This window comes from Phascolarctos cinereus, unplaced genomic scaffold (genome assembly GCF_003287225.1).
Source record: "Phascolarctos cinereus isolate Bilbo 61053 unplaced genomic scaffold, phaCin_HiC Scaffold_726;HRSCAF=1367, whole genome shotgun sequence".
NCBI lineage: Eukaryota > Metazoa > Chordata > Mammalia > Diprotodontia > Phascolarctidae > Phascolarctos > Phascolarctos cinereus.
The window spans coordinates 313,186,001-313,200,873 of NW_027556098.1; the positions used below are offsets into that span (position 1 = coordinate 313,186,001).

A 14,873-nucleotide genomic window follows, 5' to 3' on the forward strand; every position below is an offset into this window, starting at 1 on the left:
GTTATTTATTTTTCCTATGTTTTTGTGTGACCTTGGGCAAGTCACTTACTAACATTTATCAAGCATTTACTATACTATTATCAATAAGCATTTATCAAGCACTTACTATATGCTAGACACTGAGCACTAGGCGTACAAAGATAGGCAAAAAATATGCTCCTCACCCTGAAGAAACCGACATTCTAATGGGGGGAAGGGGCAGCTAAGTGGCAAAGTGAGTAAGAACAGCAGTCCTGGAGTCAGGAGGACCTGAGTTCAAATTCGACCTCAGACACTAGCTGTGTGAACCTGGGCAGATCACATAACCCCAAATGCCTCCAAAAAACCCACACAACAACAACAACAACAGAAACATTCTAATGGGGAAGACAACCTGCAAACAACAATATACATCCCAGGTACATAGAGTATAAGAGAAAGATAACCTCAGACAGAAAGTGCTAGTTGTTGCTATGTGTCAGCACTTTATAATTTAAAAAGTCCTTTGGTCGTAACATTCTTATACACCTCAGTTTCCTCATCTCTAAAATGGGGACAATAACACTTGTGCTGTGAGGATGAAATGAGAATGTATGCAAAGGATTCAGTCAATCTTTAAGCACTAAATAGTGTAAAATGCCAATTGCCACTGTGGATGAAAACTGTATAGTTTATATTTTTTAATTAAGTGCATATGTGATACATAGAATGCATATAACATATTAAACATATACATGCATTAAAATATGACAGTACTACATGCATACATATGCATAATATACAATATTAATATAACTATTATATAAAATATACAATTATATGCCAATAACAATTAAATAATTATTATAAATAAATTAATAACTATTATATTAATATAAAAGAATTAAGTATTTAACTTAATGTTTCATGGCTATATTATCATATTACTCACCATCAATCTTTATTAATTATATAATTATTAGTTATTAATATTAAATAATTAGTAATATAGTATTATATAAATATATTATAAGAATATAGCATGTTATTTATAATAGCTCATAATATAATATATGCATATACATGTAAAATTTAATCCAATAGTGTCAACACTATCTTATTTGTGCCCCTCTTCTGCTCTTTTCTGTGTATTTTGTTCACAGAAACACATTTCTGTGTTTAATATTAATATAAGCCTACAAATTGGGGTTTTAAGAAAGAATCTGAACATGATGATTTATCATCTTAAAACCACAGTGTACTAGGATGGTGTAAGAGCTCAACTGGACACTGGATACTGATGTTTAGTTCTGGAACTGGATGAAGAACTACTACACTTCCAGCTGGGAGTCAGAACTTGGTGAGAAGCATGATCAGGACTAACCATCTGAAACTAGAAAAAAATTCAATTATGTTCAACCTGGCCACACGTGTGAAGAAATGTGTGCAGAGCACTGAGGTGGATGCTAGGAGTAAGAAAAATCTTCATTAATACCTGGTTCCAGCTGCATAAAGCTTCTAGTATAGTCAGTGAATTCTGATGAGAAGGGAGAGGAGAAATACAATCACCCAAAGGGCTGGCTTGGAGCCCTTCAATGGTGCCTGTGCTGTAGGTATAGATTAGGTTGAATATCACTTTAAATAAAGGTACTGAACTGACTTAAAGAGGACTTATCAAAACTCAGAAGCTAATAGAGTAGAAAGGACAGGGTCCCACTGGAAGCAGAAGCATATGGTCCAAGGTACCAAAAAGGTAATGCTCTTGATATAACATTCCCCAAAACAGGGAATACAAGAAGCAGCCATCTAGCTTCTGGGATTCCCTTCCCTTTATAGCTTTGTTCTGTTGTGTGTGGAGGTGTTCACAAAAGCCTGGGTTGGTCTAGAGTTATGGTTTGGGTTATCCCCAAGCCCACAAAAAGCATATACTACAACTGGGTGATCAACTATGATAAAGACTATAATCAAATCTGACTAGCACCAGTAATCTAAATTATATACCAACTGAGCTTATCTCTAACTTCTCATCCTTATAGAAACGGGCCTTGTGATGAGTACGGGGCAAATGTATATGCAAAGGTATATGGGAATATAAAACTAACCTAGACTTAGAGAAGGCCAAAGGTGGACCAGAGCCATGGTGGCAGTAAGATGGTAGACTATAGCTCAAGTCAAGTGCAGTGCTCATTTGATGCTTTTGTTCATACTTTTACTTACATTTACTTCCCCCCCCCCCAAACTCCTGGCTGTACTAAGCTGGGGAAAGAGGGAGGCGTTCCTTAGTGCTCAGCTATCAATTCAATAGCAGGAAAGGGGAGAGAGAAGGAAGGCAGCCTCAGGGAGAAGGGAACCTGCAGCTCAGCTGGAAGCAGTTCCCAGACACCCAAAGGACACCCAGAGACACACATCTGGCCACTTCATATTAGCTGGGACACAGGGAACACCAGAGCAAGGACAAGTTGGAGGGAAGTTTTGCCCAGTGCCTAGAAGGTCAAAGGAATCAGATTTTATCTGAAGATGGGAAAGGAGCCCAGAATTGAGAATGGTCTCTGGAAAATTCCATGTCTTTGTTGACCACACTTGGAATGTCATATAAGTAAAGGAAATAAAAGAACTACTATTTCATATTATACTCATATATACTTTAAAAAAGGATCATTTGTATTCCTACCAAAAATGGCTCAAGTTTAATGAAAAATGTGTTTCCATATCCCTAATGATATTATTACTTTGAATAACTGGAAGAAGTGATTATGTGCCTGATGCTTATCCAGGGAAGAAAGGAAGCCTGGTCCCCACTTAAGTTGCCCAGAGCCCCTTCTGAGGCTCCCAGCCTAACACAGACACACCAAGCATGTGCTCACACAAGTAGCCTAAGCTTTAGCAGCTCCAAAATATAAAACACGCCACAGAAGCAAAACCTGCATGCTGCTGGTACTGACATGAGATGACACAGCGTAAGTAAAAGATCCGGCTCAGACAAAACTTTTCACCTGAAGCTTAGCCTCAGTTTCCCAATTTGTAAAATGTTTACTACTTACCCCGAAGGGCTAGATTAAGGAAATAGCCTTGAAAACATAAAGCATCACATAAATGTGAAATTATGCTATTTTTCCTCCCTTAAATAAAACTCTCTTTTGACACTAGAGATTTCTGAATGTTTACCTTCATTTCAGGTAAACATGTTTTAGTAGGTCCATTAAATGAAACATAGATAATATCCCTTTACGGCAACAGAAAAAAAGGTTGAAAAGATAAGTTTTCTCTTGAACTTTTATGTCTCTGAACTTTAGAGAGAGGGGTTGTGGTGGGAAATTCCACTAAAATACTTCTATTTAGCATCAGAATTTTGTCAATCAAAAACCTAGAATTCCCCTTGCTACTTACCCCCACCCACATGAACAGAGCTTTTGAATCCAGGAAGTTACACTATCATCAGTCTTTCACTCTACATAACACATTCATGTTTTGCTATGAACTCATCATTCTATCAAAAATATTTCTCCTCACTGTGTTTATTTTGAAAACGGGAAATTTGAGCAAAGAAGTAGTTGTACAGATAGGTTTTCTTAAGCAAATGGGTTAAAAACAAATGGCAGAACTAGAGAATCAAAGAGGTGCAAGGAAGGAACCATCAGAAGTTAGTCACCGAGTTTAACCATTACTAAAGTAATCCCCTGAAAAGGAAAATGTAAGAAGCAGTGGAATTAGATTCAGATGATCTGGGTTTGAGTCTTGACTGTTATTTATTAGCTAGGTGACCCTTGATAAGTCATTTAACATCTCTGTGCCTCAGTCTCCTCATCTAAAATTTGAGGGAGGCGGGCCAAATGTAAATTCTATAGTTCCTTCCACCTCTAACTCTATGGTCCCTTTACAAAATACCCAAAACATGACTATCTGGGATTCTCACAAAGATCTCGAGTAACAGAAGACTCAAAACTCTTTGGCAGTCCATTCCACTTTGTAGGGAGGACCCTAATTTTATAAATGAAGTTGCTGAGCTCCAGAAAAGGCAAATCCCACGGCCACGACAGGATATAGTGGTAGAGGGGGAACCTAGGTCACGTGACTCCTACTTTAATGCTTCCAATCAGAATCAATTCTGATTCTTGATACTGGATGAGTAATTCAAACTATCTAGTTGGTGTTCTTTTGTTTGTTTGTTTTTAAGAGAGAGAGAGCTATGGGTTTCATTTTACAGAAATAAGCTTTGGAAAAAAAAAGAAATAAGCTTTGGTGAATATTACTACTACTAATTTCCACGTCTACAGCATTTTATTCACAAAAATCGTATGAGGGAATTAGTGCAAGTAATATGTCCCTTTTACAAAGGAGGAAAATGAGTCTCAGAGAAGGGTAAATAACTCGCTAGGAAGTGATCAGACCATTCTTCTGGCTCTTTTCCCGTTGTGCCAGGCTAATCTCTTAGATAAAGGGGGAAAAAACTGTTTAGGTTAAAACCTAAAATACAGGGTATTGCAGAACACTGGAATTTAGCTGAAATATTATCTCTCAAGCTACAACTTCAGTTTCCTCATCTATAAAATGGAGATAAACATTGCCCACCTAACAGGGCTGTTATGAGAATCAAATGAGATAACACATGCAAAGTGCTTTGCAAACCTTAAAGCACTCTAAGAACACTAGCTATTATTACGATTACTTCAAAGGTTAGCTGAAATTTTAATCATCTCTCCCAAAACAGTAATTACATTTCCTCTTAGACAGACAATGCTAATTAGGCTCCTAACATATATACTGTACAATCTGAAGCTTTTGACTACTGAAATAACATTCAATAGGAAACATGATTATTGTTTTATATAATTGAATTGTATTTGAAATAAGATATATAATAGGGCCAGCACATGTTGCAGTTTTCATTTTTTTTTAGTCATCAGAAGCTTATTTTAGAAAGAATAAAAGGTATAGGCAGCAAAGAAAGGGCCAGGGCCAGGACTGGTTTTCATCTTGCAGTTTTTAAGGTACACAGTGGACAAGGTGCTTCACTAGTGTCTGTGTTGTATTCAAACATAATTTGAACCCTATTCTACTTGGGTGGCAATTTTTATGTAGCAACTTCTCATATTTATGCAATGGCTTAAGATTTACCAAGTATTTCCCTCACAGCAGTCCTGCAAAGCAGATAGCGCAAACATTAAGTTCATTCTAGAGATTAGGAAACAAAATTGGCCCAGAGAACTGATGGGCTTGTCCCTAACACCTAAGTCTGCACTCTTCCTACCACATCATCTTGGCTCTCAAATAAAAAAAAAGTCTAAAGTAGAAAATGTCTAGGTACTCACTTGGTGAATGGTCACTCTTCCTCAGTGTAATAACTGAAGATATGCTCCAGCCTCACGACTTCCAGTCATTCAGCCAAGCTACTGTATCATATGCCTGTCTCTACCAACCTGCTCCTCCCCATTTTTAGCAATACATTTGGATCAGACCTGAAACCTACATCTCTATTCACAGGTCTTCCAAAATCTATACATCCCTAGTCTCTGGGAAAATCAATCCACTCATCTTTGGTGCTGCAGTTCTAGAGTCCAACTAGCCCACTTAGCTTGTTATCCATATTGGCGGGACCTAGATGACGGACCACATTTCACATTCACTTCCCATCTGTCCACATGGCCAGCCCTTTTCACCCACTGCCTACCCTGTATGCTTCCTTTTCCTTTCTCTCTTTTCCAATTTCCCAGGAAAAAACTCCCTCCCTTGTTGTCACTGCTCTATATGTGTTATCTTCTTCTATTATAACAATGTAAGCTCTTTGAGGGCAGGATCCCCAGCATGTAGTATACATTCTGGCATATAAGAATTTTAGGATACTCTTTTAGGGTAACCCATTCAGCCAAAGTCAGTCAACTTTGCAACTTTGTTAAAAGTTACTGTAGAACAAGCCAACAGATAAATTACTAAGTAGTTGAATAGAAAGAGACCTTACTTCCTTCCATCAAAAATAAGTTGCTTTGTTTCCTTAAAAACAAAATCTAGACAGATAAACATTTTTACCAAATTTAAATGTTTTAAGCTATAAGATCTTGAGGAATGAAAATTTACTTAAGACAAAATGAAACAACATGGCCTAATAATGGAAACTTAGAATCAAAAGACTAAGCAATTAAAAAGTATTTATTGCACCAACTATGTCCCAGGCACACTGCTACAGGCTGGGAAAACAAATATAAAAGTAAGACAACTCCTACTTTAAAGGAGCTTATATTCCACCAAAACCTAGTTCTAATTCTGCCTTTGCTACTTATTACCAATGTGACTTCCAGCAAATCAGTTCCCCTCTTTCTCATCTGGAAAATAAGAGGGGTGGGATTATGATCTCTAACGTATCTTGGATGATAAATCCCAGGAGTCTCTGAAAACAAAATCATAAAAATGCAGTGGTATTTGGAAAAGGTTTTTAAAGCTCGCTCTCTCTCTCTCTCTCTCTCTCTCTCTCTCTCTCTCTCTCTCTCTCTCTCTCTCTTTTCTAACATGAGGGGAACACTTAATCACTTAAGTCTATGGGCAATTAATCTGGGCTAAGACAAATATAAAATCTCAGTAATCTTCTTGGATCTTTAAACGAACAATGTAACAGATACCTGGAGTTTAGAAAAATGAAAGGAGATAGCTGGGATACTTAAAGATAAATCATCTAAAGGGAAACTCCAAAGGTAAACTTCCAACAGACTTTTCTGACACCATCAAAAGTATCTCTCATTTGTAAACACACATGGCCCATTATATCCAGAGGGCCCAAGACCATAGCTTTTCTAAGGCTTTTACAGTAATCAAGTCAGTACTTACACTGCTTTTGGAGTAGGCATGGCAATTGACTGCCCAGAGCAAAATACCTTTGCCTGGCTGCCACTCCCTCATTTAGGTTGTCTCATTCCAGTAGAATATATGGATCTCAAAGGTAGAGGTTGTCTTTCTTTTGCATTGCATCAGCACAGTGGCTGACACATAATAAACACTTATTTTTTTTCATTTATTTTCCATTTAAATTCTAAACTTGTCTTATTATACCATGGTTTCCTATATATTCTACCCTAAGAGTTTTTATTAGTTTCATTTCCTTAGAGTCGCCATATCATCCCACAGTTTAAAATTTTTTCATTAGTTAAGTACTTCCTTCCAAATTTCCCAAAGAAAAGATTAAACCTAGATCACTTTTCTTGGCAAAAGACATTTTGATAGCTTTAAGTCGTAAGGTGATGGGCATAGATGTAGCTCAAATAATAAATGATGATGCAAAAGAAAAAAGAAATAAAACCAGCTGAGAATGTCCAATAAATTATTTTCTAAGTTGCCCATGACAAAGAAAACCAAAAAAAGTGCTTACAGTCTCTTCATTTAGATCACCATAGAACCAAATCAGTGCCATTATCCTTGAAATGACCAATAGAAAGACTCTGTGATCTTTAAGATACATAACTCCAAATAATAAAAGTAGCTAATAGCAGCAAACATTTATAAAGCTTTAAGGTGTGCAAAACACTTTCCAAGTGTCATTTCACTTGATCATAAAATATCTCACTAAGTCAGATGTAGCCATCTCATGTGGATTAAAGTTATTAAATCAGCTTAACTATTAACATTAAATATAGTCCCGTGTAACAACTCTGCCCAAATGAACTGGATGGTTTTTCTGAAGGATGCTATGAAACTGCAGGCTGTGTACACGGAAGATGACATGACTCCTGACTGGCTGAGAGAACATGAAGCTACAATACAGCATACTTCAGAAATGGTTCAAGTACTTCAGAGGAAGCAAGCTCATACTTCTGAACAGGAAAGAAAACTTCCTGGAGTCACAGACACATGGGAAGCTCGCCTCTGCTTTGCCACATATGCTGTCCAAGAGACTGTGAAGAGCAGACTCCCCTTGGTCAGAATGTTCTTCTTCCTGGGAAATAGATATCTTATCTCATTTGTTAAATCTTCATCTACTTTTGTATATTCTTTGATCTGCTCTAATATGTATAACTTCCCCAATATCTGTTTATTGTTTACCTTGATAAATAAGTGTACTAGCTATCTGTGATGATCTTTTGTGTAATCAGTGGTAAGAGAGTTATGCTGCTGACAGTTGGCTAAATATCCCCTTTCCTTTCTGAGAATATTAAGGAAAGTGGCTTTTATCCTGGGCCCTAAAGTACTGTACCTCTACACTAACAATATTAACTGGAGAGATAAAATACTGGTCTGCCCTTCTAAGTGAGACTGCTATTTCTAACCTTTACAAGAAGCCAGAGATGGGATGTGACTAAGTGCTTACTCGTCCTCTTACCCACCTCCAAGAGTGGTATGAGGTCCTCTGGACATCTTTGAAGAAGTCCTCCGCTTACATAGGTATGTAGCTTCACAGTTCAGCATTCCCTCAGCCAATCAGAAGTCATGTCTCCTACCATGTATCTAATGTGAAGCTTCACAAGGTTGTCCCGAAGAAAAAACACCAACTCAAGTGAGCAGAGATGCTACATATGATTAGAGGACTTTCATTTAAATGCAAAGACTTTCACAAAATATTGCATTTCAAACAATATAGTCAAACATACACATAATAAAAACGTCACGTAAAAAGTGTTTATATATGCTGTTTACAACTCTAATCTGACATAACATTGATTACAAATTCATCACTGATGTTTTTTTAAAAGCTGGTTTGAATTGGAAATTGAGAGGATGCCCATCAATTGGGGAATGGCTGAATAAGCTGTGGTATATGAATGTAATGGAATACTATTGTGCTATAAGAAAGAAATGATGAGCAGGCAGACCAGAAAAACCTGGAAAGACTGGTATGGACCGATGCTGAGTGAAGGGAGCAGAACCAGGAGAACGTTGTACACAGTAACAGCCTTTGCCCTTCTCAGCAATGCAAGGATCTAAGACCTCTCCAAAGGTCTCATGATGGAAAATGCTATCCACATCCAGAAAAAGAACTATGGAGTTTGAATGCAAATCAAAGCATACTATTTGCTATTTTTTTCTTCTGATTTGTTTTGTTTCCTAGGAAACTTTCTGGTGGTTCCTCCTATTGGTTCTAATTTTTCCTTACAACATGACTAACGTAAAAATATGCTAAACAGCAATGTATATGTATAGCCTATATCAGACTCTATGGCATCTTGGGGAGGGAGAGGGAGAAAAATTGAAAACCCAAAAGCTTATGGAAGTGATTGTTGATCAATCAAAATAAATTAATGAAAAAAAATTTTTTTTTAAGCTTCTTTGAATCTTTGGTGGGGCAGGGAGGAGAGGGGAGAGAGCACATGGGACAAAAATGGAGAGATTACCCTTTTTAGCTGTTGTTCCTTTAAGTTTCTCACTGTCCTGGCAGGTTCTGAAATAAGGTTTTTATAGTTTTCGCAGATATTGATTCGGGATTGGGCCACCTGCATAGTTCCCTCTAAAAATGATTTCCAAACAGGATACATGCTCCTAAAACCAAAAGAGGGACACGAGTTAGTAAGGAAGAGAGTTAATCATTTCTTTACTCCAACATTACCTATGTGCCCAAGACTTATCATATAACCAAAACTTCCACCAGGATAAACTGATGAAAATAATCCTTGTACTATTTATGTCTGACACCATATTTTAAGTGCTTTGCAAATCATAAGGTCTTATAAAAAACATTATTAAGTATCACTCAGAAAAGATAAGGAATAATAGAAGTCTTGATTATAACTGCAAACTTATTGAGAGCTAGCATTACTTTATGGTTTAGCTTTTCATATTAATGAATTCTGAGGCCAAATTTGAACTCAGGTCTTCTGGACCTAGGAGTCAGGAAGGCCTCAGTTCAAATCTGGCCTCATACATTCAGTAGCTATGTGACTGTGGTAAAGTTATTTAACCCTGTTTGCCTCAGTTTCCTCATCTGTAAAATGAGCTGGAGAAGAAAATGGCAAACCACTCCAGTGACTTTGAGGAAAAAAAAAAAAACCCAAATGGAGTCACAAAGAGCTGGACACAATTGAAATGACTCAACAACAATAAATAACATGTCACTAATTCAATTTTCTTGTATGGCTTGAAACTATTCTGGGATGATCCAACTCATCAAATAGTATGGATTACCATATTCCATACTATGAGTACAACACATTCAAATTACAAAACAATCAACACTAAAATGATATTGATCATCATTACATCTTCCTTGAAAGGCCTTAGGTCATAAGTTATGAAAGTAATTGTATTCCAAAAGTATGGAGGTCCCAAGAAACAAGGATTTCTGGTTAGCAAATGGAGCTGCTGCCTCTGTGGTTTACATGACTGCTTTAATTCAGGATCATGTGGTTTACTTGACTGTTTTAATTTCAATTTTTAAAAAAATCATTGCTAGGCACAAATTCTAAGGTCAAAGACAGAAAGATCCCAAATACTCCCAAAATATTTATAGCAGCACTTTCTAAAGTAACAGAGAACTAGGAACAGAGCATTTGCCCATCAACTGACAACTGGCTCAACAACTGTAGTTTTGTAATGGAACATTACTGTTCCCTAAGAAATAATAAGTACGAAGAATATAGAAACACATGTGAAGATACATATGAACTGATAAAGAGTTAATTAAAGAGAACCAGGAATACAAGATATACAAGGATAACAACAATGAAAACAGAAACAAAAAAATCTGAAACTGAAAATCATGTAATTATAACAACCAAGCTTGGCCATGAAAAAGACGTAAGAAAATATACCTTTTCTCCCTTCTTTGAAAAGATATGGGGCAGGGCAGCTAGGTGGTGCAGTGGATAGAGCACCAGCCCTGAAATCAGGAGGACCTGAGTTCAAATGTGACCTCAAACACTTGACACTTACTAGCTGTGTGACCCTGGGCAAGTCACTGAACCCCAACTGCCTAAGAAAGAAAAAAAAATATGGAACTACAGATGTGGAACTTTGCATAATATCAATTGTTAGAGTTGATATATACGTTGTTTTGCTACACTACTTTTTCTCCCCCTCTTTTTTATTCTTTGCTAAAAGAATGTATTTCTGGGTAGAAGGGATAGAGATAAATTTAGAAATGAAAATAATTTAAAATCAAAAGATATCAAATGAAAATTTAAAAAAAGGGAAAGTGGTGTAGAATGGTTACAGTACCATAGCATTTCAGAAGGGTAAATATCCAAATTTTTTAAAAAGGGAGGGGAAAAAATCATTCTGCAAACTATAGGCCAGTAAGTTTGACTTTAATTCCTGGCAAAATTACACAATGTATTGTTAGATGAATAGCTGACGAACATCTGGAAAAGGAAGCAGTGATGACACAGGGCCAGCATCACTTCTTCCAGGACAGGTCATACCAGACAAGTCTCATCTCTTTTTGGCAAGGTTGCTAGACTGATAGATCAGGGCAATGCCTTAGATATGGTGACAACCCTCATAGGAATATACATTTAGAGCTATAACAGACTTTAGATGTTGTTGAGACCAACCCTTTCATCTCCGTTGCTTTTCAGTCATTTCAGTCAAGTCTGATTCTGTGACCCCATTTTAAGTTTTCTTAGCAAAGATACTGGAGTGGTTTGCCATTTCCTTCTCCCGCTCATTTTATAGAAGAGGAAACTTAGGCAAAAGGGTGAAGTGACTTGCCCAGGGTCACACAGCTAGTAAGTGTCAAAAGCCAGATCTGAATTTAGGAAGATGAGTCTTCCTGATTCCAGGCCTGGCACTACATCACCTAACTGCTCCTTCATTTCACAAATGAGGAACCTGAAGCTCAGAAAGGTTTAGTGACTTGCCCATGGTCACATAGCTGGTAAGCATCAGAAGTAGGATTTTAGTCCAAATCTTCCTGGTTCCAATTCTAGAACTCTCTCAATTTATACCCTGCTACCTCTCATAGCTAATATTTATTTGATATTTTAGGATTCACAAATCACTTTACCTATATCATTCATTTCTCACAACAATTCTCTGAAGTAGGTGTTTTTATCCCTAATTTACAAGTGAGGAAATTGAGGCCTAGAGATTATGTGACTTGCTCAGAGTCACAAAGTTAGTAAGCGTCTCAGGTAGGCTTCAATTTCATGTCTTCCTGGCTCCCAGTCTTAACTTCACTATATCACCTACCAAGCTAAAATTCATTCATACCATTTTTATGAAAAAGATAGAGAAATGTGATCTAAAACTGTAGTATCAAATTCAAGTAGAAAGAGGGGCCACCATGGCAACTCTACATAAGGATCACTGTGGGCCATATATAGAGTTAGTTTTAAACTGTAATATCTTTGTTTTTTATATTTTCACTTATTTTGTTAAATATTTCCCAATTACATTTTAACATAGTTTAGGCAGTATGTGGCACCTCTGGTCTAAACCAGCACTTCTTAAATTGTGGGTCTTGAGTCCCTTATGGGGTCATGAAAAAATTTAGCAACAATAAAAGGTCTCTGAACACACAATGACCAAAAATTAATTCAACATCAAATGTGTAACAAATCCAAGGTGTTTCTGGCAGCGCTTGCCCATGTTGTGCGACACGACTTCACTGCAGCTTTGGTTCTGAACACAAAGCAAGTGCACTTTGCACTGCACATGCCACCATACCATGCAATGCCACAAAACACCTCAGCTCAGATTTGAGACTATTGTTATGTTATGAATTGCAGGGTCTTTAATGTACATACAAAGTTTTCTGCTCTTACAGAAACATAATAGTTTAATTATGGAAAATAAAGACTTTAATATTTTCCTACTGTCCTTCCTCAGCACGTAAGAATCAAATTAGTGTATCTTTGGATTGTACTGTGTTAGAATATTTAATTTCTTAAATTGTTGTTATCTTCATCTTTTACAGAAACATAGGTTTTTAATTGCAGCAAACAAAGACAAAAGCCCTTTATTAATATTTCTCCACCATCATCACTGTATGTATATGTAAGTATGAACATCAATTTTTTAAAATTAAGCATAAACAAATATAATTTCATAAACTAAGCTAGTATTTGTTTGAGAAATTATTGGCAATATTTATTTATATTTTAGTACAAAAATGTATTTGCTTTGGGTTTTTTTGGTTAAGGATAAGTGGCTAAATTTACACAGAAGGGGTAAAAATACTGATGACAATGCAGCAGAGTCTTTGCTACCAGGTTATAGTACACCTAAGTGACAAGAAAAAGAAAATATGCCGAATTGAGTGGCTCTCAAGAGGGTGAAGTTTAAACAGATTTCCGAAATTAAAGACGGAGTTGTCATATTTTTGACTGACCAGAAATCTGATTTTATTAAATTTTTTTCATAATGATTATGGCTTTCAAGACTATGTTATTTGTTAGCTATCTTTGAAAAAATGATTTAAACATGTCACTTCAAGGAAAAAATTATAACATTTTTGTTAAAATATAAAATTCAAAGTTTTACTAAAAAATATAGTAGAATGGGGGGGTTCTTTAGAATTTACAGCTACAGCTGATTTTATAATTAAAAATAACTTTCCCAAAGATTTAGTTGTAAGTTATAATTGATCATCTGAAGTGCCTGAAGACATAGTTTCAGAAATATTTCCCTTCAAATTTTAATTCTAAAAAACTAAGTCGGGTTCATAAACCATACTTAATTGAAATAAAAAGGGTCAGTCATCTGCCATTAAAAGTTGTAGAAGAATTTGCTGAGTTATCAAGTGATACAGGGTTTAGAACTTGAGTTTCCTAAAAATTCATTAAATGAATTTTGGCTTGGGATTAGGACAGAATTTCCAACAGTTTCTGAAATGGTCCTAAACATACTCCAGCCATTTTGTATTACATATTTTATGTGAAGTGGCATTTTCAGCATTAACAATTATAAAATCAAAATATCAATCAACTCTGAAAAATGTTGAAGACGTTCTACATCCTGCAGTATCAAGTATTCTACCAAGATTTAATTCTTTGTTAAAAAAAAAACCAAGCACATCCATCTCATTAGTATGGCAAATATACCTTCATCTTTAATAAATGGTAAAATCATATGTATACCAAAGAACTGTTTTAAAGTACATTTCTTTATGACTTATTATCAGTAAATGTTTGGTTTGTCTATGTATTTTATATACCTATATATCGGGAGTTGTGTAAAAATTTCTCGGGCAAAAGGGGGTCGAAAGTGGAAAATGTTTAAGAAGCCCTTGTCTAAACAATAGAGAGAGTAGGATGAATTTAGAAATCTGAATGGTCAGACTCAGAGTCGTCATTTTTGATTAAATTGAGGCCATTTACTAAGCACTCCCTCTTCTCTCCTCCTCAATCTCACATCACTCTTTTATCCAAATGAAGAGGTAGCGCTACTACCCGCCACAGCTAAACCACTGCATTCATTCTTGATCCAATTCCATCCTGTCTTCTAACAGAGTGGCCTCTCTATCATCACTAATATCTCTCACTAATCTTCAATCTTTCCCTATCAACCAGCCACTTCCCTAGTGCTAACCCATATTTCCCCCATCCCTTAAAAAACCCTCACTTGCTCTGTCCTTTCCCTTTAGCTAATATCCAATATCTTTCCTTCCTTTCATGGCTAAACTCCTGAAGAAAGCCATCTACACATCCTCCCCTCTTAGTCACTTCTAAAACCTCTGTAGTGTGGCTGTTTTGTCATGTTGGCCAATCTGATAGGTGTGATGTGGTACTTCTGAGCTGTTTTGATTTGCATTTCTCTAATGAATAACGACTTAGAGCACTTTTTCATATGACTATATATGGCCTTAATTTCTTCATCTGAGAACTGTCTGTTCATATCCTTTGACCATTTATCAATTGGTGAATGGCTTGTGTTCTTATAAATTTGTCTTAATTCTCTATATATTTTAGAAATGAGGCCTTTATCAGAGAGACTGGTTGTAAAAATTCTTTCCCAATTTTCTACCTTCCTTCTAATCTTAGTTGCTTTGGCTTTGTTTGTGT

The 14,873-nt window shown here is 36.3% G+C and overlaps 1 protein-coding gene across 2 annotated transcripts in view; it reads right to left on the reverse strand.

The window, feature by feature from the left end:
• FCHSD2 (FCH and double SH3 domains 2) overlaps positions 1-14,873 on the reverse strand; it is a 356,033-nt gene that overhangs the window by 172,151 nt on the left and 169,009 nt on the right. For both annotated transcript variants that reach the window (XM_020989616.2, XM_078156892.1), the window contains exon 5: positions 9,270-9,414. In XM_020989616.2, the coding sequence (XP_020845275.1) occupies positions 9,270-9,414 (145 nt within the window). The remainder of the gene's footprint in view (positions 1-9,269; positions 9,415-14,873) is intronic.